Source organism: Mustela lutreola, chromosome 10 (genome assembly GCF_030435805.1).
Source record: "Mustela lutreola isolate mMusLut2 chromosome 10, mMusLut2.pri, whole genome shotgun sequence".
Taxonomy (NCBI): Eukaryota; Metazoa; Chordata; class Mammalia; order Carnivora; family Mustelidae; genus Mustela; species Mustela lutreola.
The window spans coordinates 30,621,352-30,648,462 of NC_081299.1; the positions used below are offsets into that span (position 1 = coordinate 30,621,352).

The following is a 27,111-nucleotide window of genomic DNA, read 5'->3' on the forward strand; positions in this document are numbered from 1 at the left end:
TGTACAGAGATGTAAGAATATTTTTTTGAAGTGAACTCTACCTCAGCATGGAGCTCAAAACTCACAATCCCAAGATCAAGAGTCGCATGTTCTACCGACTGAGCCAACCAGGCACCCTGGGAGGTATGTATGAGTACTGAGAAGGAAAAGGACACCAAGGATAAGAAACTAGTCTTTATTTTAGACAGTATCATAAAATTTTTTTCACATTCCCCCCACTTGCTACCCTTAATCCTCATCTTCTAGTTGAGAACTAAGGCTTGAGAGAGGGGAGAGAAAGATCATAAAGCGTAAACTTAGCAGCACTAACAAGGTGCTTCCCTCTGCACAGCTGTCTTCCCTCACATGGGCATTCTGCACAATAGTCTTCCAGGAGGTGCTGATGGGTTTTCTCAGGGTGGAGTAGTGGGAGGCTAAGATGTCCATGCTCACATAGTATGGGAAAACAGTAGCTCAAGGTTAGTTTTTTTTATCGTAACAGGAGTTCTCAGTCCTTAATATTCTGAGTTGATCTCAGGAGATCAGGAGAAAAGGGGTATGCAGTATTCCCCAAGCTTTCTGAGCAAATAATCGTTTTTTTCATCAAATACATGAGAAATAGTTTTGAATGTACTGTAAATAGTTTTTTGAGATGCAGAGTTAGAAAGCCTGATCTCTTTCCATTTTTCCATTGTCTGCTAACACCAGCAGCACAGTGACTCCAGAATGTAGACTGCTGGCTACACGGAAAAAGGGACAGGTTAGTTAAGGATGGCGTGGAAGGGACCAGCTGTGTCCTCACTTATCGTTTCTGCTTGTACACTGTTCAGCTGAAGTGTAGTTGACACAGTGTTCTGTCCACTTGAACATTTGTCTTCATTCCCCCAAGTCAAGCAAGATGTACTCCATCCCCCACCCGCCACCACCTTAAGCAATCCAGTTGGGTGCTACTTCCCCTCCCTTTTGTGACAGAGCAACTAATTTATCACTACCTGATGAGACAAGAGTGCTACTGAGACAAGATGGTGGCCCAGCAGAAGATGTCAATGCTAACGCACCATAGGAGACAACATACTGAGAAAAAAGGGTAGCCTCAAGGAATTACACAGAAACACTATCTAAACAATACTTTCACAAGCACTGGTTGGCTCTCCACCAGCAAAACTGAGCAAGCATTTATGGTCCCCTCAGGCCTGGATACTGGCTGCCTCTTGGCTTGAAATATGGCTAGACTTTACTGAAAAAGGTGTCTGCCCTTAAACTCTAATTGCTTTAGCTTCAGACTCTTCTGGGCACAGTTCAGACACTGATCAGCAGCAGACTTGCCTAAGACAGCCTGACCACATTGAGGGATTGTAAAATAATCTCCATGCATGGTATTGACTAATTAAACTTGCATTCAACACCATATGCTGATAGGAGGAGGCAAAGGATAAGATTCGAATCTTCGATCTTTCTGAGCAGGGCGTGTTAGGTGATAACCAGAGGGAAGGATTAGTTGCAGGCTGGATGTGAGCTCAGGCTTAGGCATGAAGGGAATGTTCTCCTACTGGTATATAGAAGCTCTAGGGGCTCCCTGAGCTCTGGGGCAGACTACAAGGGTTTCACTCCAGGAAGGGTATGATGTGAGCATAAAACCATTCTTGAGACAGTTGAAGATGGTCCCCTTCCACAGCCAGGAACACGAGCTGTCCTGCATTGTCCATTTCCTTTAGCCCCAAGCGGTCCTGCAGACAGAAAGATCATAATTAAGAGGCTTCACGAAAAATTAATAGTTGTAAAGAATCAATGTTCATTTGAGATACGTGCTCAAAAGTGTAGTCTTTTCCCGGAGTAGCAAAATTTAGGTGTTAACACTTGAAAATGCCAAAAAGGATTCCTCCCTGTTTTCTTCCGGAGCATTCAAAACATAGGTATAATTGAGATTGTTGTCTACAGAGTACTATATTCAGCTTTCTGAAAAGTTTACTAAAGCTTCTGGAGAACCACCTGCGTGGGTGAGCCAGGCCACAGACAAAACTGCCTCAAAATGTCAGTCAAGTGAGACTGAGCCAAAAACAGAAAAAGCTGAAAACATCTAACCCTTCAAGAACACACCTCACTTTTCATATCCTGGCTCTACCCACAGGGGCACAGAACAATCATGGCTGGGAGGACAAGCAGCTGACAGAGCTGGAGTGTTGCTTCTGCTGTAGCTACCATCAGTTTGACTTGGACGAGAGGGAAGTTAGTTCTTAGTTGTAATTTCCAAAACTCAGCAGACCTGAGCTTCCCTTTTCTTTGAGCTCACCCAAGATGGGCCACCAAATGCTGGAGATAAGCCAAGAGAGGAGACAACTGGCCCGTGAAATTACTCAGGAGAATTCTTGTAGAAGGCAAGTGGCGCCCATAGCACTTGTGCCTTTTAGGAGGGTCCAGTTCCAATATCCGTTCCCTGGAGTGCGGAAGGTCCCAGAACTAGAGGTAGTGAAATGGTGCAACCTCTGCTGGAGAAACAGGGCCTACCGCGTTGCTCCCAGGCCCCTGCAGGAGGAGCTCCTCTCACCAGTGCTCTAATTTTAAAAACGGGACTTCACATCTGTTCGTATTTTAAAATTAACACCTCTCCTATGTGTTCACGATGCACAGGGGCTTCTTGGCTTAGCAGTCTGCATGTCAGCAAAGGAAGCCAGTTCTAAACCTTTTCATCAGCAGACAGAAACTGGAGATGAGGTGATCTTTGTACATACGGAAAGCCATGAGGTCCAGGTCCTTCATCCTTCAGGATGTACACTAATAAAACCCAGCGCCCGAGACACTGGGGTCACAATCAGCACCCTCACCGGCCTCACCCATATCAGACCAAGTCACAGGCCTCCGAGCACCCACTGCTCTGGGGCATACAGGACAGCCTCTATCACCAAAGAATAGAGCAGCTTTGGGAACCAGGAGCTGAAAAAGACAGTACCTCTCTCCTCTCTGGTTACCTGTGTGTACAGACTGGTCTCCTGCAAGGGGATGGTTTCCTTGGCTTGGCCACTCCTGTAAAACCCGAACCACTGCAGAAGAGGAGGGTGAATGAAGATCAGACACAACAGCACATATTGTCAAGGTAAGACTACCAACAAACAACATCACAAAGCTGTAGCAAAGAGTGAAAACAGTATGTCTTAAGTCATCTCTTTTTAAAGGTAGATACTGAGGGATGAGTTAATCTTTCCAAAGCGCTTTCCAATTCTGCAGAATTCCTGTTTCCTACAGTAACTGAACACCTACGCTGTGAAAATCCTTGTGCTAAATCTGACATTGAAGATAAATATATATGTGGTCCCTGTTTTCTACAACTCTGGTCTGGTGAGGCAAAGAAACAACTGTTTAGCACAGGGATCAGCCAACTTTTCTGTAAAGGCCAGATACAAAATAGCTTAGGCTTTAAGGACCACATGAGTGTAACTACGTAGTGCTGCCCTTCTAAACAAAAGCAGCCACACACAATATATAAAAAATGAATATGGTTTTCAAAAAGCTAAAAGAATATGGCTCTATTTCAATGAAATTTCACTTATGGACCTTGAAATTTGAATTCATATAACCTTTGTCATCAGATATTCTTTTGGTTTCTTTCTGACCATTAAAAAATGGTTCACGGGGGGCACCTGGGTGGCTCAGCGGGTTAAGGCCTCTGCCTTCGGCTCAGGTTATGATCTGAGGGTCCTGGGATCGAGCCCCGAGTCAGGCTCTCTGCTCAGCAGGGAGCCTGCTTCCTCCACTCTCTCTGCCTGCCTCTCTGCCTACTTGTGATCTCTTTGTCTCTGTCAAAAAAATAAATAAATAAAATCTTTAAAAAAAAAAATAAGGTTCACGGGCCCTGCAAAAGCAGATGGCGGGCCGATAAGGCTGGCTAGTCCCTGATAACCTGACATAATGTGATGATTTTGCAAAAGAGGGAGCAAAGTCTGCTTGGAGTAGGGATGACATCCTGGATGGAAGAAGTGACATTTGAGCTTGGCCTTGACAGATGAACTTTAGCTTGTCAGATGGAGAAGCCCAGGGAAGGGCACTCTAGAGACTGAAAAGCATGAACAAAAGCACTAAGAGTAAAAACACATGCCAAGTCTGGTGCATTTCAAGACTTTATCCTAGAGTATATGTGTGAAGTGGGACATGAAGGAAGATTAAGTTGGAAAGGTAGGTCAAGGCGGACCTTAAATGCCAAGCTCAGGGATTTATAGACTTTGGGCTGATGGTTTAGGTCACAGGTCTCCTGGATAATGTGGTAAAAGTTACAGACCCTTCCTCAGACAAGGCTACTACATAATTTTGCAAACAATTTCAGGTGTTGGGGGGTGTTATAGCCCCAAGTGTCCCATTTGTAGACCTCCAGCAAAGAAGCCCTGCTCTACACAGAAGGAGGAGGAAGGGACTGAAGGTTTCTCCTCAGCAGGTGGCTGTATTTTAATGCCATTTACTCCTTTGGTCTCCCCATGTGGTGTGGCCTGCCGGCACAGCATCTCACCTCAGAGTCCACAGGGTCCACAATGGAATCATTGAGAAACTTGACCATCACAAACTTCTTCAAGGCCATCAGGTTCTTCTTGTAGGACTCATTGACTCCCTGGAAGAAAGGCAGTTGTAGTTCAGGGACAATACCGTCAGATTCCAGCAGGGTGTTAAAGCCTTCCAGTGCTCTGGCCTCCCCAACCCTGGGCCACAGTATTTCCTCCCCATGATAATGGGTTGGTTTTCCAGCTCCCAGCCCAGAATATACCTTGTAAGCCTTTTCTTATCATCCTATCTGACTGGCAATGCCCCCACCAACCATAGTCTGTCACCACACTCCATAGGCATCCGTCACATAGGTTAAAGGCGACCACCCAGAGAGAGCCAAGGCAAAATGAGAAACCGCACATTCTGAGTGGTTCTGCTATAACACTTCCGTTTCTTCTGCACCAACCCTCAAGTTTTGTTTTAAAAAACAAAACAAAACAAAACAACCCTCCAGATGGGCCCAATACAAATTGAATCACTGAGTTTACCAGAATCCCACAAACCAAACCAAGCTTGTGCCTGGGACATATTGGGTCCCCTCTGCCATCTCTCTTCTAAGTAAATCTCACTTCTGAGAAAATCTGACCCCCAAGGGACCCACGAGGAAGGCTGCTCTCAGTAAGACAGCCACTGTGACACTCCATTTAAACCAGCCAGCAACCTACTAAGCTTACCCTGCTTCTTCAACACAAGGCAAGGAAAAGGACCTATGGGAAGAAAGCCAAATGAATTTCAGCTTTCCTAAAAGGAACTGACGCTCATAAGCACTGCCTTCCCAAAACAGAACTTCTGTTCCCCAGGGTGTGTGTCCAGGATATTCTGGGTAAACGGTCACAGCTCATCTGCATGTGGCTCCCCAAAAGCAACACGAACGCACAGCAACAGCAGCCTGGGATAGAAGCTTACCCTCTCCTGATTAATATCTGCCAAGAAGATGCTGTGGTTGCGGTACATGTCCTCCTTGATGGGGTCGTGCCAGTATTCTGCTTGCACCAGGCTGCAGGAAGAAGGAATGAATGAAGGTGACCGAGCCACGTGGCAGTCAGCACGCTGGAGGCACACCCCTGTGTGTGCATATGCACATTGTGTACTAAGAGACTTCAAAAGGACAAAAAATCAAGAGCCACCACGTCCCTGGCCTTGACCTTAAATAGGGCAGACAAGACTTCTACTTATGACACAGTTCGTTAAGGACACACCTGAGGCATGAGAGTGCTATGCAGCACAGTACAGTCCCACAGATTTGGGAAAAGGACTCATCCGTGTCTGTTCCCCCAGGGCCTTGAGCCTTCCTTATCACACTTCCGCCTCCGGGTCACCGTGGCCCATGCTGTCCCCGTCTAAAGCCTCCCCTGCTTCCCCCTCCGCTGCTTCCTATTCAGATATCTGCAAAGACTCAGCTCAGCTATCACCACCTCCGCATCCAGCCATCCCTCTCTTCACCCATCTGGCCGGCCTCAGACTCGCAGGGAGGTCTACCCCTTCAATCCCAGAGCATTGCTCCTATTGTTGAATGAGGACAGTAGTTTTCAGGATTCTGGAATGTCCCAGATTTTTAAGGACAAAAGGCGGGGATCTGGCGTTTATACTATTATTTCAGACTGGTGTTCACATGCTTCCGTTTCTCCCCAGTGTCTCTGCTCCCTCTATCCTCCCCTCCCTTCCTTCGGGGGCCCTTCCCCATCCACACTGAGCCCTTCCCAAGTCCTCCCAGCTGGTGCCTCCACAGTTCCTCGTAGCTCCTGCAACCACACAGCCGCAATTCTAGAGAAAGTGGACCGGCTGGCAGAAGACCTCTGGGGGAAGGAGGAGTCAGACCACGGGTGGGACTCTAGCCCAGGCTGGCAGGGGAGAGAAGAAATGTTTGTACAAAAGGCGCTCCCCAGCCTGAATAGAAGAGCTGCCCTCAGGTGGTGGTCCAGAAAGCTCCACTCAGCAGGGCAGGATGGCATAAAGGCCCAGAGGGACCAGCTACAGCCGAGAGGTCAGAGCTCCTCACGTCCAGGGCAGGTGCACCCGAGGTCAAAAGAGGCCGTGGCTCCGGCTCTCTGCTCGGCAGGGAGCCTGCTTCCTCCTCTCTCTCTCTCCCTCTCTGCCTGCCTCTCTGCCTACTTGTGATCTCTCTCTGTCAAATAAATTTTTAAAAATCTAAAAAAAAAAAAGAGGCCACGGTCAGCCTGCCACGGTCACAGGAACATTCGATCATCTGTTTTTAAATGTATTTGAAACATTTCAGTGTTTAGTTTCACTGATTTTGTCAAAATGTGATGAATTCTGACCATTTATAAAATACTGACATTGCCACTGGTCTTGTGCTTGCGTTCTAAACCTGCTGTCGCTCACCGGGGGCGAGCTGACTCCCTGGTTCTCCCCCTGGGGACAACAAGCTCCTTGCGCAATGACACACAGGCACATGGCAGATGCTTAGCAGGAAGTCTCCGCCGAGTGCAAGGGCCCGGTGCAGGATGCCAGACAGGCTCTGAAAGAAGTGGCTGGCACTGAGGGAGGGGAGGGGTTGTGAGATGTGAGCAGAAGGGAAGGCAGTATGGCTAGGAGAACAAGGGAAGAAGCTTCGGGAGTGGGTGGGTGGTCAATAGTGTCAAACGCTCAGAATTGGTGAGCAGGGGGTGCACACATGGTGGCCAATCAAAGTTTCCTCAAAAAATGTTCGGGGAACAAATACAAAGGTCTTTGGATCTTGCCCGACCAGGTTCCAGCGACCCAGAGTTACAGCAGGGAGCCCAATGGCTGAAAATGAAAGCAATAGTTCTGGGGCAACTTTCTGTGTGAAAAGTGCTTCCGAAGGGGCAACAGGAAGAAAGAAAAGGCATTTGTTTTGTGAGAAGCCTGGTGCACACGGGGCACCTATGGGGAAGGACTTGCAGGTGAGCAGAAGCTGGGAGTGTCAGGGAGCCAGACGGAGAAGAAACATGGTCTGTACTGTTCTCGTCTGGTCACCAGGGTGGGGCCGGTTTCAGAGGTTAAGTAACGCTCTCAAAACTGCTCAGTCGTGGGCTCCTGGGTGGCTCAGTGGGTTAATCATCTGTCTTTGGCTCATCAGGATCCCAGAGTCCTGGGATCCAGCCCTGCAAAGGGCTCCCTGCCCTGCAGGATGTCTCCTTCTCCCTCTCCCTCCTCTGCTCCCCCTGCTTGTGTATGAGTCTCGTGCTTGCTCTCTCTCTGACAAATAAATAAATCAATAAATCTTAAAACAAACAAACAAACAAACAAACAACTACCCGGCTGTGTCAACGGTGACTCAGTCAGTTAAGTATCCCTTAACGCCTGGTTTCGGCTCAGGTCGTGATCTCAGAATTGTGGGCTTGAGACCCACATGGGGCTCCATGGGCAGTCTGCTTGGGATTTCTCCCTCTGCCCCTCCCCACCGCTTGCTTGTGCGCATGCACTCTAAATACACAAATACATAAATAAAAGCTTAAAAAAAAAAAAAAGACACAGTTGTAGACAAGGTAAGATAGGAGCCTAAATTTGCCCAAGTCCATACGCTTTCCAATGCAGCCCGCTCAAGAGGCAATCAGCTCCCCAGAAACCAGAGCCTTTACCCGTGAGGCCTGCTACAGCCTCTGTGGCTTAGACAGCACTTACTGGGCCTATTCTAAGCACTTTACACACATTAACCTATTTAATCCTGAAAAGAATTCCATCAGGAAGGCACTATTATTAGCCTCCTGTTTACAAATGGGGCAACCATGCCCAGAGTGATTAAGTAGCTTGTCCTCGGTCACTCTGCTGGGAGCAAACAGAGCCTAAATGGCCTAGGCAGCCCTAGTGGCTCTGCTCTTGACCACCACACGTACCCACACCCCCACCTCTGTGGACCGTGTGGCGCCCACAGCACCAGCTTCACAACACGCAGCCCTGTGCTGGAGTCACGGACACTCGTCTCTTGGAGCTGGATTCTTTCCAGGGTTATTGGGAAAATTACCTATCAACCGTAAAGCTCACTAACGTGTCCCTTCATGGCACAAATTCTGCAGAAGTTACTGCTGTCGGGGCCCATCGCCACTCTATTCTGTCCCTCCTGGTCCTGGCTCCAAACCCAGCCGCTGCTGGTACCATCTGCACGGGGAGATGCTGTACCAAGTCCTGGAGGGACAGGAACAGTAGCCTGACGGGGAGGAAAGGAAATGTAGAAGCACAGGTGTCAAGGCAATGGCTGAAACCTAAGCCATTCTAACCTAAATCACAACATGATTTTTGGTGGACTCTGACAAACTAATTCTAAACTCCAGATGAAACCATAAAAGTCCAAGACCAGCCCAGACTTGAAGCAGAGCCTCCCAAAAGTTGCAGAGTAACTAAAGCAGCGTGCGCGAGGAGGGGAGACAAATAAAATGGAACGGACCAGCAGCTCGGAAACGGACTCAAGCAGCGAAAACCCCAGATAGATGAAAAACATGAGAATCAAAACAAAACTTGAAAAAAAAATTAGGAGAAAATACAGGATCAGAGAATAGCTTTGTGCTTCAGTCCTGAGGACTGATGACATGGCCTGAATCCAAATTGGAAGCTGCCGAACCTGCTGCTATTTGGGAAGTACCTAGTGCCCCAAAACCGTACACTTAAAAATGACTGAAATGGCAAATTCTGTTTTACACACACACACACACACACACACACGCGTTTTACTGCAACTTAAAAAAAAAAATGTGTCCCAAACCAATGAATTATACACACTAAATGACAGAACTGTATAGTATGTGAATTTGATCTCAATAAAACTGCCCCCCAAAAATCTGCTAAAAGATACGCCACAGGCTGGGAGAAGTGAAGTGTAACACACCTAGCAAAGAAAGGCTTAATAATCCTAATACAGGGGCGCCTGGGAGGCTCAGTTGTTAAGTGTCCGCCTATAAAGCTCAGGTCCTGAGCCCAGGGTCCTGGGATGGAGCCCTGGGATCAGGCTCTCTGCTCAGCGGGGAGTCTCCTTCCTCCTCTCTCTCTCTACCTGCCTCTCTGCCTGCTTGTGATCTCTGTCTGTCAAATAAAATAAATAAAATCTTTTAAAAAAAATTAAAAATCCTAACACAGATGCATCTGTGTGTGTGATGCTTACACACCAGTAAGAAAAAGAGCGCCCAACAGAAAAACAGGCAAAGACTAGAAGAGGTAATGAATAGGCAACTCAGAAAAGAGAGACCCGAGTGGCCAACAAACATGAACAGATGTTCGAGCTGCCTAACGGGAGGCACAGATGGGAAAGCGAAACCATCCCACACACATGTGACTGGCAGACTCGCAATAGACACAGGATCCCGAGTAAGTAAGACTGTAGAAAACGGGAACGCTCACACTCTGGTGGTGGGAACAGAAATTGGTACAACCACCTCAGCAACATGGAGGCGAGTCTAAGATGCACGCTCTCATTGTAATCTGAGCAGCTAACAGGACGGACTGTCTCCAAAGCACTGTTCTAAGCACTCTATCTACATCTCTATCTCTTTTAACCCTCTCTATAGCCCATCTGCCCTCGTTTATAGATGATGAAACTAAAACAGAGAGGTTAAGGAGCATTCCCCAAATTACCTGGTAAATAACTGAGAGTCCACATATGAATTCTACTAGTACGTAAGTTCTTGTTCAGGGGTTGCTGGGTGACAGAAAATACGTAGACTGATCTCCAACCCCGGTTCCTGGCACAGAGCTCCTAAGACCCTTATAAATTCCTAAGTGGTTAGAGCACTAGGAGCAGCTTTTCTTCTACTGAGGTGGCTCTGGGTGGGCTCCTGGATGGCTCCTAGATGGGGCTGCTCACCAAACCTCCCCCTGAAGCTTGGAATTTTCAGCCCTGCTCCCCATTCTTCAGAGAGGGGAAGGGGGTGCTGAAAATGGAGCTAGTGCTCCATGGATCATGCTTATGGCAGGAAGCTTCCATAAAATCCTGATAGTAGGGGTTCAGAAAGCTTCCAGGTTGGCAAACACACCCACACCAGAAGGGTGTACACCCCAGCTCCCACGCTCAGGACCCTCCTGAGTCCTGATAGATAGAAGAGTCAATCTATCTCTTCATCTGGCTGTTCATCTGTGTCTTTTTTTTTTTTTTAAGATTTCATGTATTTGACAGAGAGAGTACAAGCAGTGGGAAGAACAGGAGCGGGAGAAGCAGACTCTCCCCACTGAGCACAGGACATATAGCCTGATGCAGGGCTCGATCCCAGGACTCTGAGATCATGACCTGAGCTGAAGGTAGGCAACCGACTGAGCCACCCAGGTGCCCCTCATCTGTGTTCTTTATTATACCCTTTAATAAAGTGGTAAACATGTTTCCTTGAGTTCTGTGAGCCACCCTAGCAAATTAATCACACCTGAGGAGAAGGCCGTGGGAACCTCCACTTTGTAGTCAACGTGGGACAGAAGTTGTGGGTAACGTGGGGACCTATTACTGGCAATGGGCGTGTGTGTGTGTGTGTGTGTGCCCACATGTATGGTGGGGGGCAGGCTTGTGGGAGTGAGCTCTTAATCTATGGCATCTGACGCCATCTCCAGGTGGGCAGTGTCAGAACTGAGTTAAAATGTAGGAACCCAGCTGGTGTCCCAGAGAATTCCTTGGTGTGGGGAAAATCTCCACACATGTGGTGACCAGAAGTGGTGTCCTGTGTGGGTAGAGTAGTAAGTAGCATAAAAGTAGAGGAGACATGCAGCAACACAGGCTGGGCTTTTCAACACAAGGATGATCCCTCTAAGTTGTCTGTCATCAAGAGAAATTAGAAGTGCTGAAATGTCTGCAGTATGGAAATCAATACACGGTGGCGTAGTCACAGAATCCAGAAAGCCAAGTAGTCGTTAAGAGGAATGAACCAGATGTGTAACAACATGTTATTAAATGTGATACTGATGAAAAACTCAGTTGCAGAATGAAGTGCACAAGATATCCATTACATAACATTTTAAATATACAAAATAAGGCTACATACTGATGGAGGATATATATGTATATATATAGACAATTTTTCTTTTTTAAGAGGACAGAAGACTCTATTACTCTCATTTCTTTCTTTCTTCTTCTTCTTTTTTTTTTTTTTTAAGATTTCATTCATTTATTTGACAGACAGACATCACAAGTAGGCAGAGAGGCAGGCGGGGAGAGAGAGGAGTAAGAAGGCTCTTGGTGGAGCAGACAGCCTGATGCGGGGCTCAATCCCAGGACCCCGAGATCATGACCTGAGCTGAAAGCAGAGGCTTTAACCTACTGAGCCACCCAGGCTCCCCTATTACTCTCGTTTCTTGATAGTGGCTGTCACTATGGAGGGCGGGCAGGGAATGGGACCTGGTAGAGATATGTAGAAGAATTCAGTATTACCTGAAATGTTTCAGTTCTTAAAACATCTGACGCAAATATGACAAAATACTAATTTTAGGTCTTAGATGACATTACTCTCTCTACTTTTTTTGAACAGTGGAAAAGTGCCTAAGTAGATACCTTAGTATTTCCAGAAGGGGAGTGGCAAGTTGAGGGCGAAGGTGTGAGGAAAGCAGGACACCTGGGGATAAGCGTGCTGTGAGAGCCACTGGGGGGCACAGACCCCCTGTGAGTGCTGGGCATGCAGGGCTGAGGGCCAAGGACCAAGGGCAGGGCCACCTGGGAGAGCAGAGCTGGCACAGGGGAAGAGAGGCCAAGGCCAGGGCGACACTGCTGTATTCACTGCGGTGGGGATGGGCTCAGTGAGTAGAATAGCAAGGAGGAAACTGGAGGAAAAAATCCAGCAAGGGCTATCAGTATCTCAAAGGGGAACTAGAGGGTGGATTTCACAAGCACGAGGTGAGAGAGAACTGTCACACTCACCGCTCCTCACTGTTGCCCCCACCAAGCCAGGAGCTGGCGCTGGAAAGTCCCTCCTCACTGGCTTCCCAGGGAACTAGATCGAATTTGCTTTAAGGCTGAATGATCTGAACAGTGCAGAGGACACCTCCTGGGGTCTCTGCCTAAATCAAAATAAACTCTTCCTTGTCTGGGTACTGCAACCTTCCTGTGTCCACCTTCTGATTACAGGGGTGGGTATGGTCGGTACCATGTGGTCTCACTCTTCTGGCCACAGCCAGTGATGGAGATCTGACCTGAGCTGGGACATCGTCCCGTCCCCAGAAATCTGGACTGGGACCAAGAGATTCCAGCCTCTCCTGAGATAATATCCTAAACAGATACAATGAAAAACTTGGAAGCTGGGGGCGCCTGGGTGGCTCTGTCAGCAGAGTGACAGTCTCTTGGTTTCAGCCCCGTCATGACCCCCCGTCTTGGGGGTCATGGGACTGAGCCCCAAGGTGGGCTCCGTGTTCAGAAGGGAGTCTGCTTGAAATGCTCTCCCTCCCTCTGCCCCTTCCCTGCTCCTGCAGGCACTCTCTCTTTCTCTCCAAAATGAATAAATAAATCTTAAAAAACAAACAAACAAAAAGTTTGGAAGGAGGGCAAGGCCACCTTTTACCACATGGGTGGCCGGAGAGGCCAGTGTTCATGCCCACAGCGGCAACAGAAACGCCAGTGGGAGAGACAGACTCAGCGCTTGGTGGCTCCCATTTCTTGATTCTAGTCCCTCTGAAACCCTGGGTACCAAAAGACTATGAACTCCTTTAAAAATTTACTTTGGGCTAACATGGTTATTTTCCTACATCCAGAATCCTCCAGGATACAAAAGGCAACCTAGCACCGCACTACCAGAACGTGATCTCCCTCTGCACCTTTCCACCCTCCCCGCACCTTTCCCACCTCTACTGGGGCTACCTGCCCTTTTTTTTTTTTTTTTAACATTTTATTTATTTATTAGAGAGAAAGAGTGAGCACGAGCAGGGGGAGGGGCAGAGGGAGAAGGATAAGTAGATTCCCTGCTGAGCAGAGAGCCTCATGTGGGGCTCGATCGCAGGACCCTGGGATCATGACCTGAGCTGAAGGCAGATGCTTAACCGACTGAGCCACCCAGGTGCCCCACGTGTACCTTTTTAAATCTCCTACTGCCCATCTGCTAAGATGAGATGTACATAGAAAAACAAAGAAACTTTAAAAAGAAAAAGCAACTCCATAAATTTAGAAAAGTATCGATCTGTATTTGAGCCACTGAGAACTCAGAAAGCATTTCCGAGGGAAACCCTGTTATGAATGCTGGGCTGTATCCTGGCTCACACTGAGCTACATTATGGAACTTACCTCAGGTCATTCCACTTCTCTCCAGCTCACTGTGGCCACCTCAGTGTCCACGCCATCATCACCTCTTATTGAGACACTAAGGAAGCCCATTGCTTTTCCTCTACCTGCTTTCCGGTCCACTCTCCACAAAGCAGTGGAGACCATCCAAACACCTGAATCTGGCCGTATTTGCTTGAAACCTCTCAAAAGCTTCTCTTGATGTTTAGAAGGAAACTCACATGGCTGATGTGATCTTCCCATCCTTGCGCGTGTCACCCCTGCCAACTCCCGTCTATCACTCAACTTGTCACCGGGGCCTAGAATAAGCCAAATGTGTCCGAGGATCGGGCCTTTGTGCCTCCTGTTCCCTCAGCCCAATGGCTCTTTCCTCAGCCTCTCCCATCCTCCTTCTCATCCTTCGACCCCAGCTTAAATTCCTCTTCTCCGAAGGCCATTCTGTCTGGAGTAGGCACTGCCTCCACGCCTCGCCACCACTGCATCCTGCTTACTTCCGCCACAGCTTTAGCACTGTCAGAGGTGACCCAGCACCTCTGTTTGCCTGGAGCGCCCCCGTTCCCCACCAGAATGTTCCTTCATGGGGACAGGGTTGCTAACTGTCTTATTCTGCACTCTATCTGCCAGACCTACCACAGGGCCTGGCAAACTGCAGGGCGACGTTTGATGAAATGATGAATGAAATACTTTATGACTGCAACCGAAAAGAGAAAACAAAACCACGGCAATGCTTATAAATAAAGGAAACAGGCAGCTCAAGTTGAATAAAATATTTAAAATATGGCACCACTAGCACTAGCGGTAACAGCCCCGAGCTGCCTACTTAGCGTGAGCTGAGGGCCCTGCACTGAATCTCCACGTGGGAAAGTACTGACGGGAGAGGCTCCCAGACACCAGGCCACGCAGCAGACCGGCAATCTTTTTTTTTTCTGGTGTGTCTGAGAGGCCTTTATTTTCCCTTCACAAGTGGTTGTACTTAAAGGTTCTGCACAGAACTCTAGGATGGAAATCACTTTTCCTCAGTGATTCTAGCACTTCTAGCAGGTGGTGCTGCTGACAGGAATGCATGGTCCTTGGGATGGACTCTGGGGGCGGCCTCCCCGGAGGCCACTCTTTCTCCTCATGCTCTGACAGGTCACAGGAATGCACCAGTGTGAGGCTTTTTTTCATCCCTTGCCCTGATCACTTAGTGAGCCCTTTCAATCTGGAAATTCATATCCTGTCATTCCGAGAAAATTTCTTGTATTACTTCTTTAGTAATTTCAATCCACCCTTTCTCCTCTGGACTCTTTTTGGAACTCCTATCAGGCAGATCCTGGACTTCCTAAATGTCTCCCTTAATTTTACCAGTTTTCTCCTTTTTTTTTTTTTTTTTTAAAACCTCTTTGAGTTTTTGTTCTCATTTCTAAGAGATTTCCTCAAGTTTATAGTCCCATATCGCTCTCGCATTTATTTTGGTTGTCTTATTTTTAATTGCCAGTTCTCTCTTATGCTCAGATTGTTGGTATTATTCATTCTTTTCTGGTGCCACGGAGGTAACTGCTCATCTATAAAGATAATAATTCTAGGCTTCTTTTTTTCTTTTCTTTTTCTTTAAGATTTTATTTATTTGACAGACAGAGATCACAAGTAGGCAGAGAGGCAGGCAGAGAGAGAGGACGAAGCAGGCTCCCTGCTGAGCAGAGAGCCTGATGTGGGACTTGATCCCAGGACCCTGAGATCATGACCTGAGCTGAAGGCAGTGGCTTAACCCACTGAGCCACCCAGGCGCCCTGAAGGCAGAGGCTTTAACCCACTGAGCCACTCAGGTGCCACCCCCCCTTTTTTTTTCTTTTTAAAGATTTTCTTTGGCTCCTTGAATTGTCATCATTTCCTTCCAAGTTGCTTTTTATTTTTCATTGGTTTCAGTCTGCCTTTCATACTAGAAGCTTTCCTCAGATGTCTGGCTGGGGGTCCCAGGCTCACGGTTCACGCTGAAACGAGACACTACAAACTGACTGGAGCCTTCTTGTGTGATAACAGAGCTTACGTCCTGGTGACTTCACCTCACAGTAGTCGAGAGGAATCCTGATTTCTTGAAGGACTCAAAAACCTCAATCTATAGATCTTCTCTCTGGGGCCAGTCAGGTTTTCCAGAGACAGGTCCACTGAACATCAGACTAGCAGGTTATAGGCCTAGTGGCTATCATTCTGGGAGCTGAGTGGGAGGAAAGGGGAGTGGGAGGGCCCGGGTTTTCAGTGGGGTGTCTCATCACTATCCTTCACTTATTACCTCTGAGTCTTGTACTTCTCGAGTTAAATTGCTCCAGAGAATAAATTTTGCTTCTCTTGTCACAGTGGGGGAGGAGCAGTCACTTGGATGTGCACTTACGGGAACTGGGGGTTTGATCATTCCTTATATAGAAATGATTTTTTTTTCTCCCAACAAAAAGTCCTGTTTTTAGCTCCATGCACCCATCTCTACCTTCCAAAGGATCTTATGCATCTAATTCCTGACCCTCTGTGGAGCTATAAAAAGTGAATCCGCTCCCTTCTTGTCGGGGCATCCTTCTACAGACACAAAGGTTTCGGCTTTTTTCCTCTGCTGAAACAGTTATCACTCCTTCCTCTGCTTTCTTTCAAAGTCATGGTGATGTCTTTTTTTTGTCTCCCCTCTCCTCTCCTGTTCTCTTGGCCCTTGTGGGTTTTCTCACTTTCTATTCTTTTGCTATTGGGTTATTATTACAGTTTAAGGAGGAAGTGAAAAAACATATCAATCTGCCACTTTTAATCAGTATTTAGGTGTTACTGTCTCCTCCCCATGACTGCTCATTTTCAGTCGCTAACAATTCTCATCGCCATGGGTTGTGCTTGGTTCACAAAAGAAACACAAAGAAATAAAAGGATGATTTTTTCTGAAGCATCTGGCAAGAGTTAGAAGAATACGGAGTAAAGAATAAAGAACAATGGGGGCACCTGAGTGGCTCAGTCAGTTAAGTGTTTGCCTTCTGCTCAGATTATGATCTCTGAGCCCCACATTGGGGTGTCCCTATTAGACAGGGAGTCTGCTTCTCCCTCTCCCTCTGTGCTCTATCGCTCTCAAATAAATAAAATCTTAAAAAAAAAAAAAGTATCTTAGTTTCCTCACTGACCATTAGGTGGCACTACTGACCTGATACAGCTCTGTGACTCTACGTGTGGCCAATGGGTAGGAAACGAAGAGGTTAGTTAGGGACAGGTTGTTTCCACATGCAGAGTCCTGGCAGGGCTGAACCTTGGAAAATGGCTTCAAGGAAGTGTTGCACTGAATAACTGTTATTAGACAAGAATAATACGCTCGGAAAACCTTTAGGATAGCTGCTGTTGTCATACTAGTTGATCCCAAATCTAGTTATCATCTAGAGTTCTCCAGGGGCACCTGGGTGGCTCAGCAGTTAAGCATCTGCCTTCAGAGGGTATCTGGGTGGCTCAGTGGGTTAAAGCCTCTGCCTTCGGCTCAGGTCATGATCCCAGGGTCCTGGGGTCAAGCCCCGACTCGGGCTCTCTGCTCAGCAGGGAACCTGCTTCCCCCCACTTCTCTCTCTGACTGCTTCTGCCTACTTGTGATCTCTGTCAAATAAATAAATAAAATCTTAAAAAAAAAAAAAAAAAGCATCTGCCTTCATATCAGGTCATGATCCTAAGGTCCTGGGATCCAGCCCTGAGCTGGGCTCCCTGCTCAGCAGACAATCTGCTTCTCCCTCTCCCTCTGCCCCTCCTCCTGCTCACACTCTCTCGCGCACGCACTTTCTCTTTTCTCTGGGATAAATAAATAAAATCTTAAAAAAAAAACCAAACCCTTCCTTTTTAAAATTTAATATTAGAGCAGTTTTAAGCTTATAATATAACCAAGCAGACAGCACAGAAATACTTTAGAAAAGCCTCTCATGCGCATACCCCTGGCCACTACTCCTGGAATTTCTGCTGTCAACATCATTTCAGTGTCGGCATGATATTTTCACACACTGACAGTTCCACATCCTTTCCAGCCAACCATACATACCGTTCTTGAATAGCTTTGTTGTAAGCCCCAGCATTCAGCGTCTTCCTGATCAGGTCACAGATGTGAGAACTCTCCCCTGGACACCGAGGGAGTCCATAAACACCTACAGCAGCAGAAGACAAAACACCTTCAAGAGCTATGTACTGAACACCTACTATGTGCAAGGCACGGTGAGGAAGACAATGAACCAGAGCTAGCCTCTGATCTCATTCATCTATGCCTCAAGAAAATAGCGTATTGAGAATTCATACCATAGCCAGCTGGCACTCCCATTCGAGTTTTCTGCCTAAGGGTCTTAGCTCCAGCTCTTCCTGGTAGATGTGCTCCTCTCACTGCCTCAGTGATTGGGCTCATTCCGGCTCTCAGGTCTTAGCTTGGGGAAGTCACATCTGACAACCCTAACTCAAGTAGTGCCCCACCCCCTTCCTCACCCCTCCCCCAGTTATACCTTCCATCTTCATCAGCCTCAGCCTTCATCATATGAAAAATAACATTTTCAGCAGTACCAGGCATAGTTCTAAGCATATATTGGCAGTAATTCATTCAATCCTCAAAACCAACATGTGGGGTAGAAATTATTATTCACCCTATATTATGGAAAAGAAACTTCAAAACGGAGAGGTTAAATACTTGGTCTCAGGTTGGACAATAAGCGTAGAGCCAGGATATGAACACAGGTAGTTTGGCTCCAGAGCCCATATCTTTTTCTTTTTCTTTTCTTTTTATTTTTTAAAAGATTTTGTTTATTTATTTGTCAGAGAGAGAGAAGGAGAGCATAAGCAGGAGGAGCGGCAGGCAGAGAGAGAAGCAGGTACACTGCTGAGCAAGGAACCCCATGCAGGACTTGGTCTCAGGACCCTGAGATCATGATCTGAGCTGGAGGCAGCAACTCAATCGACTAAGCCACCCAGGCACCCCTTATTTATTTACTTTTTTTAAAATAGGCTCCACCCTCAGCATGGAACCCAATGCGGGGCTGAACTCATGACCTTGAGATTATGACCTGAGTGAGATGAAGAGTCAGATGCTCAACAGACTGAGACACCCAGGTGCCCCCAGAGCCCACATCTTTAACCACTATTCTGTCCTTCAAGTATTATCCTAGGGCGCCTGGGTGGCTTAGTCATTAAGTGTCTGCCTTTGGCTCAGGTCATGATCCCAGGGTCCTGAGACTGAGCCCCACATCAGGCTCCCTGCTTGGCAGGAAGCCTGCTTCTGCTTCTCCCTCTCTCGCTCCCCCTGCTTGTGTTCCCTCTCTCACTGCATCTGTCAAATAAATAAATAAAATCTTTAAAAAAAAAAAATCAACATTATCCTATTTCTCTCTCTTTCTCTCTTTTTTTAAGTAGGTCCCACGCATGGAGTCCAATAGAGGGCTCAAACTCATGGTCCTGAAATGAAGATCTGAGCTGAGATCGAGAGACAGACACTTAACCAACTGAGCCACCCAGTGCCCCATATCCTGTTTTTTTCTGGATCATAGTTCCCACTATCTGTATTTATTTATTTACTTGCTTCATTGTCTATTTCCTAACCCCCACACTAGAATGGAAGTTTCCTGAAGACAGGGACCTTGTCTGTCCTATTTATAGATTTTCACACATATTTGTTGACTGAATAATAAAGTTGTTTTTACCAACTTGCATTTGAATATTACTTGTGTTTTTAAGAAGTATTTTGGGGGGCACCTGTCAGTTGGTGGCTCAGTCAGTTAAGAGTCTGCCTTCAGCTCTGGTCATGACTGCAAGGTGCTGGGATCAAGCCCTGTGTCGGGCTCCTCGCTCAGCAGGGTGTCTGTTTCTTCCCTCTTCCTCTCCCCCTCCACCCATGTGTGCTCTCTTTCTCTCTCTCAAATAAATAAATAAATAAAATCTTAAACAAACAAAAGAAGTATTTTTCTACTTACTCTCTCACTTCATCCTCTGAAAAATTCCTACAAGAAGGGTAAGGCCTTCTTTCAGTTTCCCTCATCTGTGAAAGGGATCTAAGTACCAAATTATTTGCCCATCATCAACAGTTAACTGGGTGAATTCCTGATTATAAGGAGAATCCTTCTGCCCCTACACTATGCTACGTGATAGCCACCATGAGAACAGAGATGATACTCTACCCAAAGACACATCCTTCCCCAAAAGTTATGTAATTCTGCCTAAACAGAAAACCTGTTGTTTTTCAAAGGATTTATTTTCTACTGTTAACTTTATAGACAAAAAACCTCAGATGTTATTGTTTGCCTGAGTCTAAATTCAGTAAGACATCACAATGTCAGAAAACAGGAAAAGCAGGGCACTTGGATGGCTTAGTCAGTTAAGAATCTGCTCTCAGCTCAGGTCATGATCTCAGGGTTCTGGGATCGAGCCCCACATTGGGGTCTCTGTTCAACAGGGAGTCTGCTTCTGCCTCTCCCTCTGCCCCTCCCCCAACTTGTGTGCCTGTGCTCTCTCTCACTCTCAAATAAATAAAACCTTTAAAAAAAAGAAAGGAAAGACTGTTGGTCCTTACTGACTCCTTAGTCACCACCTGCCATGTGGCTGCAACCACCTCACCTCCAGGAAATCATGTCATTTAAACTGGAGAGAAGCAGTTGGCAACCTGATTCACCTGTGTTCTTGGCTTCTAGAATCCCAAGTCTCTTCTTATTTCTTTAATTCTGGCTAGTTTATTATAACGGGACTTTCCAAGGATGGCTGACTTCTTGTACCAATAGAGCTGCTGGAATGTTTTAAAATCAAGTGGTCACATGGATTAGAACAGAGAAAAAAAAGGAGGCAAAGAGGCCAAAGTTACCTTGATGTTGTCCCCCAACTGAGATCAGATTGATCATGGGAGGTGATGGGCATCTCTGAGCCACTGCCCTCCTGGGGAAAAAAAAAAAAAGGATTATCAGATCCAACAGTTAGATAAAAATATATCTTTAACCTCCAAATTTCCAGATTAAGCTACTTCATCCTCTGTGATTCCCCAAAGCCATGAAGCATCAGGATTTCCCCCAGTAAGGTCAAATGCAAATCTTTATTCTTTCATAGAAAATAAATTAAGTTTCATAAAGCTTTTTATATGGAGACAATTTAGAATACTTCTCCTTACAAGAGAGATGAAATGCTCAAAAGAATTAGAGTAGTGGATCTACCCGAATATAAGGAAAAGATCAATTCCATGTAAATAGTACAATCGAACAGAAAGGAACTTACAGAAATTGACCTCCTTGGGAGAATCCCATTGCGTTGTAGCCTTGCTGCAATTTAGGATCCTTAGCAAGAATCTCACACACTGTTGCTACTTGGGAATTGACATTCAAGAAGAAGCTGTTCTCCACATCCTAAAAGAGGAGCCACAGAGGAAAGTCAGGATGAAAACCACCAATGGCCATCTTCCCTAAGAGGCCAAACAAATTCAGGTTGGAAGCCTCACATAAGCCACTCAAGAGTTCAAGTATCATTGTATGATCTGCTGCTAAAAATGCAAGGCAAAGCATTTTAATAATATATTCTACGAAATCAGTCAGCTAACCTTCAGAGGAACACAGCTGTGAAGGGCCTTACCTCCATCAGGGTCTTCCCAATTTCTAAGGATAAGACATAAATTCCCGGTATTTTCTTCTCAACCATTTTTTTAATAGCACCCATGCTTAAGGGATTACAACAGCTGTCTCCTAGACAACAAAGACAAGGGGAAATACTCGTGAGCCAAAACATCACACATTTTTAAAAAAAAGTTCTATACTTCAAAGAGCATTATTAAGAATGTGAAACATACAGAATGGGAGAAAATATTTGCAAAACATATACCTGATAAGGGTTTAATACCCAGGATATACAAAGAACTCTTACAACTCAAAAAGAAGTTAATCTAATTAAAAAATGGAAATAGGACTTGAACAGACTTATCTCCAAAGAACACAAGCACATGAAAACATGCTCAACATCACTGGTCATTAAGGAAATGCATATCAAAACTATAATGAGATACCACATCATACTTACTAGGATGGCTTAAAAAAATTAAAATTAAAAAAATAAAAAAATTTTTAATTAAAAGATGGAAAGTAACAAGTGTTACAAGGATGTAGAGAAATAGGAATCCTTGTATTGCTGGTGGGAGTGTGATATGATGCAGCCACTGTGAAAATTTTATAGTTCCTCAAAAAGTCAAACCTAACAATTACCACATGACCCAGCAATTTTACTTCTAGATTTCTACCCAACAGAAATTAAAACATGCCCACACAGAAACGTGTACATCAATGTTCATAGCAGCATTATTCATAATAGTTAAAGGGTGGAAATGACCGAAATGTCCATCAATGGATGAGTGGGTAAACCAACTGTGGTATATACACACAGAGGAATATTATTCAGCCAGAAAAAAGAATGAAGCACTGACATGTTGCAATGTGGATGAACCTAAAAACCATTACTATATGTGAAATGAGCTAAACACAAAAGGTCACATAATACATGATTAACTATGTATATGTATATATATATATATATATATATCCAGAATAGGCAAATCTATACAGACAGAATGCAGATTGGACATCTCCAGGGACTGCTAGGAGCAGGGAACAGTGTGATTACTTAACGGATCCTGGTGTTTTGTAGGGTGATGAAAAAGCTTTGAAATTAGAGAGAAGTGGTAGTCCTACAACATAGTGAACCCATTAAACGCCACTGAATTGTATATTTTAACATGGTTAATTGTAGGTTATATTTGTTTCACTCCAATTTTTTTTTTAAGATTTTTATTTATTTATTTGACAGAGATCACAAGTAGGCAGAGAGGCAGGCAGAGAGAGAGGAGGAAGCAGGCTCCCTGCTGAGCAGAGAGCCCAATGCAGGCCTCTATCCCAGGACCCTGAGATCATGACCTGAGCCGAAGGCAGAGGCTTTAACTCACTGAGCCACCCAGGCGCCCTGTTTCACTCCAATTTTTAAAAAAGAACATTTTTTTTGCTTGGCTCATGTTTATCAAATAATAAAAAACTTCAAAAGCCCATACAATATAATTGGCACACAAAATTCACAACTGAAAAATAAGCAGAGATGCTTATTATGCTCCCTTATCATCTGGAACATTTGGGAATAATAGATTCAAAAGGACTTAGGAGCCAGACTGGAGGGCTGGGGAAAAGCAAGGAAAGAACCTAGGACATGAAATTTGAGGAAGTACTCACTCACAGGTTTGTGCCAGTGCTGACCCTAAACTTCTACAAACTAGAGAGTGAATGCCTTCTTTTTTTAAAAAAAAAAATTTTATTTATTTATATTGACATATAATGTATTATTAGCCCCAGGGGTACAGGTCTGTGAATCACCAGGTTTACACTTCACAGCACTCACCACAGCCCATACCTTCCCCAATGCCTGTAACCCAACCATCCTCTCCCTAACCCCCTCTCCCAGCAACCCTCAGTTTGTTTTGTGAAATTAAGAGTCTTTTATGGGAGTAAATGCCTTCTTAAATTTTGCACTCTGGGGGTCTCCCTGCTCACCCTACTCCTAGTCCTGTTTCCTGTTTCTAGGAACCAGAACTAAAAACCAGAAGCAGAGTGACCAGCCACTCACCCAGAGAAATAGGCAGAGGTCATTCCCCATTTGGAGCTGAATCATCAGGTTTCTAACCTGAGAGGAAGGCTTAAGATTCATTTTTAGAGGAAAAGCTAAGGCTTAGAGCATTTTCTACTTCTCTCATAACTTCTTTTAAATCTCTTGCGATAGCCCCAGAGCCCAGCACAGAGCGCTGTATTTGCCGGCTCTAATTGCTCTTTGAACACTTTTCTTTAACTCTATCCAATAAGGCTGTCACCTTCATCATGTTCCCCAAACTGCCTAGGTTAAGGTCATTAGTGATCTTCAAATTGTTAAACGCAATAACCTGTTCTCAGTTGCCCTGCTGATAAAATTCCATACAGCTGATTGCTCCCTTCCTCTTGAAACATTTTCACTGGACTTCCTGGACACTGCACTCTTCTAACGTTCCTCCACCATCACTGTCTCCTCAACTGATTCCACCTCATCTCCTCAACCTCCAAATGTTGGCAGTGTCTCAGGGCTCCATCTTGAGAACTCTTTCCTCCTGTGCACTCTAATACCCATGATCCTGCCCAGTTTCATGGCCTTAAATGCCAACCATAGGCGGAAGGCTCCCAACTTAAATCTCTAATTCATATCTCTGTCCTATACTCTGCACTCCTCTACATCTCCTGAATGTCTAATGAGGATCTCAAATCTAGTAAGTCCAAAAGCAGGACTTTTTCTTGCTGGCCCTACAGGCTTCCTCATTTTGGTAGAACGACAACTTCTTCCTTCTGCTTGTCCAGTCCCAAACCCACAGAATCATCCTTGACTCTTCTTTTTCTCTCATTCTGAATCTAACCTGTTAACAGATCCCATTGGTTTTGCCTTCAGAAGATACCCAAACTTTGAACACTTCTCAGCATCTCCCAGTATTATCCTGTTTCATGCCATCCGCCATCTCTTGTTTAAATGGTTGCAGTAGCTTCCTAACTTGTGTTCCTCCAAACGTCTATAATCCCCTACAATCTATTCTTTTTTTTTTTTTTTTTTTAAGTAGGCTCCATGCCCAGTGTAGAGTCCAACACAGGACTTGAACTCACAGCCCTGAGATATAATATACAACAATTAGAGCAGTCCTTTTAAAAAATGAAAGTCATATCATGTCACTCATGTGCTCAAAACCCTCCACGGACTACCCATCTCAAATTCTAGCCAATGCCCTTAGTAGGCCCAACACTGGCACCCTCCCAACCTAATCCCCTACTTTCTTCTCCTTGCTCACTCAGTTCCCACCCCACTGACCTGAATGTTGTTCCTTCAACATACCAGACATACTTCCACCTCAGGGTCTTTGCATTTACTGTTCCTTCTACCAGCTATTCACAGGGCAGCTTCCCTCATCCACTTCAGGTCTTTGTACACGTGTCATTTTCTCGGTGAATCCTTTCTTGACCTTCCTTATAAAATCGCCAGCCCCCGCCTCCCATTTCTATCCTCCTACTGCTTTCTTTTTCTCCATTGCACTTATCACCATTTTACTTAAAACGTATTATATGTTTTGCTTATTTATTTCTTTATAGTCTCTCTCTCCCCCTGGCAAGTAAGTTCCAAAAGGGCAAAGAATTTGGTCTGTTCACTGTCGTATCTGCAGCATCTAGTAGGTGCTTGATACCTACATGTTAAATGTAAAAAGGAACTGCAGGTGCCTGACAAATCTATTCAGTGTGTCAATGAATAAAAGGTTGGATGCCCCCGTCATTCGGCCACAGCCAGGACTGCCAAACCAAGTACCAGACGCTGCACTCTGACGCCACTGCCATTGAGGATTAAACAAGAACAGCACGGAATACCCTAACCCAATGCACGGCTCTCTGCGAGCACTCACCAGAGGATAGTCCCTTCCCCCTCTCCCTTTCCAGTGCAGAGCAGCCCCCCCAAATCCTCAGACGTCGGGTCGGCAGAGCGCTGTGCAGCCACGGTCCTCGCCCTCCACACTCGCACTCTGCAGACGCGAACCCAGGCTGGGAAAGAGAAGGAGTCTCCAAATCCTTCTGACTCTCTTCTCCCTCACTCACCCATCCCATGCCAGATCACCAGCGGCAGCGGCGCGGCCCGGTCGAGATGCCCGAGCGCCCGTGCAGCGAAGGACCCGGGCAAGAGAGCGACGGCCAAGAACCACAAGCAGCTGGGCGACGCCATCTTGACCCAATCATGTGACCGCGCTCCCGGGCCTGGACCCGACGCTCGCTGGGGCGGACCGCCAGCTCCACACTTCCCACCACCGCCAGTCAAAATGAATGTCCAGGTTTATCTGGCGCTTACTACACATCAGACATCCTTCTAAGTGCTTTATACCTGTTAACGGATTTAGTCCTCCTAATAATGCTGTGTACCCTTCTCCCCATTTTACAGGTCTGGACACTGAGGCACTGAGAATTTGGGTAACTTGCAGAGTTCACAGAGATAGCATATTGGTGGATCCAAAGTTGTGACTGAGCTACTGCACTGCACTACCTTGGAGAAAAAAGTGCTCTGTGGAAGGAGGAAAGGAAGGAGGGATTCAGCTCGCTATCAGCAATGGAAGGGGAGGGATCATTTCCAGCCAGGGCTAATAATGACCAGGTGTGGTATTTGTTCTGGATGTTGAAGGAAAAATAGGATGTCAACAGGCAAAGATGAAATGCAGGCGGACTGGACTGAGCCAAGATGGAGAGGGAGAAAGGAATGGTGTGTTTTATAAATAAATGGCAGGGCAGCCAGAGAGATAAGAACATCTCTTGGATGTGTAAACCACTGCCACTTTCTGGTTTAATTTCAGAGCTGGATGAGTGCAGGAACCATTCCCCCCTACTCTTTAATCCACTTCAAGTTCTATTGCCTGATTCAATATCTTTTTTTTTTTTTTAAGATTTTATTTATTTATTTGACAGAGATCACAAGTAGGCAGAGAGGCAGGCAGAGAGAGGGGGGAAGGGAAGTATCACCTGAGCCGAAGGCAGAGGCTTTAACCCACTGAGCCACTCAGGCGTCCCCTGATTCAATATCTTAATCCACTTTCACCCTCTCAATTCCCTGTTCAAAATATTTTTTAGGAAATTTTCAAAATAGAGAATTTGGTAAGCAAATTAGGATATATCCACTATACAATAGTGTATTATGAGGTGAGTTTTAAAAATTTTTTTAAGAGATAGATTTATTTACTTATTTGTTCATTTAACAGAGAGAGAGAGATCACAAGTAGGCAGAAAGGCAAGAAGAGAGAGAGGGAGAAGCAGGCTCCTCACCAAACAAGGAGCCCCATGTGAGGCTCAATCCCACGACCTTGAGATCACTACCTGAGTCAAAGGCAGAGGCCCAATCCACTGAGCCATCCAGGCGCCCCCACATGCTAGATTTTTATACAACTACATGAAAAATGTCCTCAAGGGTGCTTGACTCAGTCCCTTAAGCAGCTGTCTTGGGCGCAGATCATGATCCCAGGGTCCTGGGATTGAGCCCCTCATCAGGCTTCTTGGTCAGCTGGAAGTCAGCTTCTCCCTCTGCCCCTCCCACTGCCAACCTCAAGCGCTCTCTCGAAAAAATGAATAAATAAAATTTTTTCTAAAAAAAAGAAAAAAGTGTCCTCAATATATTGTAAAGGAAAAGCTGGTTGTACACCAACCTGAGGTCCTTTTATCTGATGCTGTTGGACCTGATGGTTAGTTGTTACTTGAAAAAAAATTAAAATGCAGAATTATAAAGCATTATACAGTATACCGTTTTGTTTATTTTAAGAAAAGTAAGTTCACGGGCACCTGGGTGGCTCATTCGCTTGAGCATCTGCCTTCAGCTCAGGTTAATGATCCTGGTATCCATCCTGCGTTGGGCTCTCTGCTCACCAGGCAGCCTGTCTCCTTCTTCCTCTGCCTTCTCTC

At 45.8% G+C, this 27,111-nt stretch overlaps 1 protein-coding gene across 1 annotated transcript; it reads right to left on the bottom strand.

Moving 5' to 3' along the window:
- Positions 1 to 161: 161 nt before the first annotated feature.
- PPT1 (palmitoyl-protein thioesterase 1) lies at positions 162 to 25,430 on the bottom strand. Its single transcript, XM_059135072.1, has 9 exons — positions 25,273 to 25,430; positions 21,221 to 21,330; positions 20,870 to 20,997; positions 20,466 to 20,536; positions 17,679 to 17,781; positions 5,413 to 5,503; positions 4,475 to 4,573; positions 2,946 to 3,017; positions 162 to 1,706 (listed from the first exon to the last, which is right to left on the bottom strand). Exons 1-9 carry the CDS (start codon positions 25,394 to 25,396, stop codon positions 1,584 to 1,586), a joined length of 921 nt encoding a protein of 306 aa, XP_058991055.1. The 5' UTR covers positions 25,397 to 25,430; the 3' UTR covers positions 162 to 1,583.
- Between the last annotated feature and the right edge of the window lie 1,681 nt (positions 25,431 to 27,111).

Excerpts from the sequence above, each read along its gene's own strand:
- PPT1 (XM_059135072.1), bottom strand. The coding sequence starts at position 25,396 with ATGGCGTCGCCCAGCTGCTTGTGGTTCTTGGCCGTCGCTCTCTTGCCC. Across the intron at positions 21,331-25,272 it reads GGTGATCTGGCATGGGATGG|GAGACAGCTGTTGTAATCCC; the intron begins GTGAGTGAGGGA and ends TTTGTTGTCTAG. Across the intron at positions 1,707-2,945 it reads AGACCAGTCTGTACACACAG|GACCGCTTGGGGCTAAAGGA; the intron begins GTAACCAGAGAG and ends TTCTGTCTGCAG.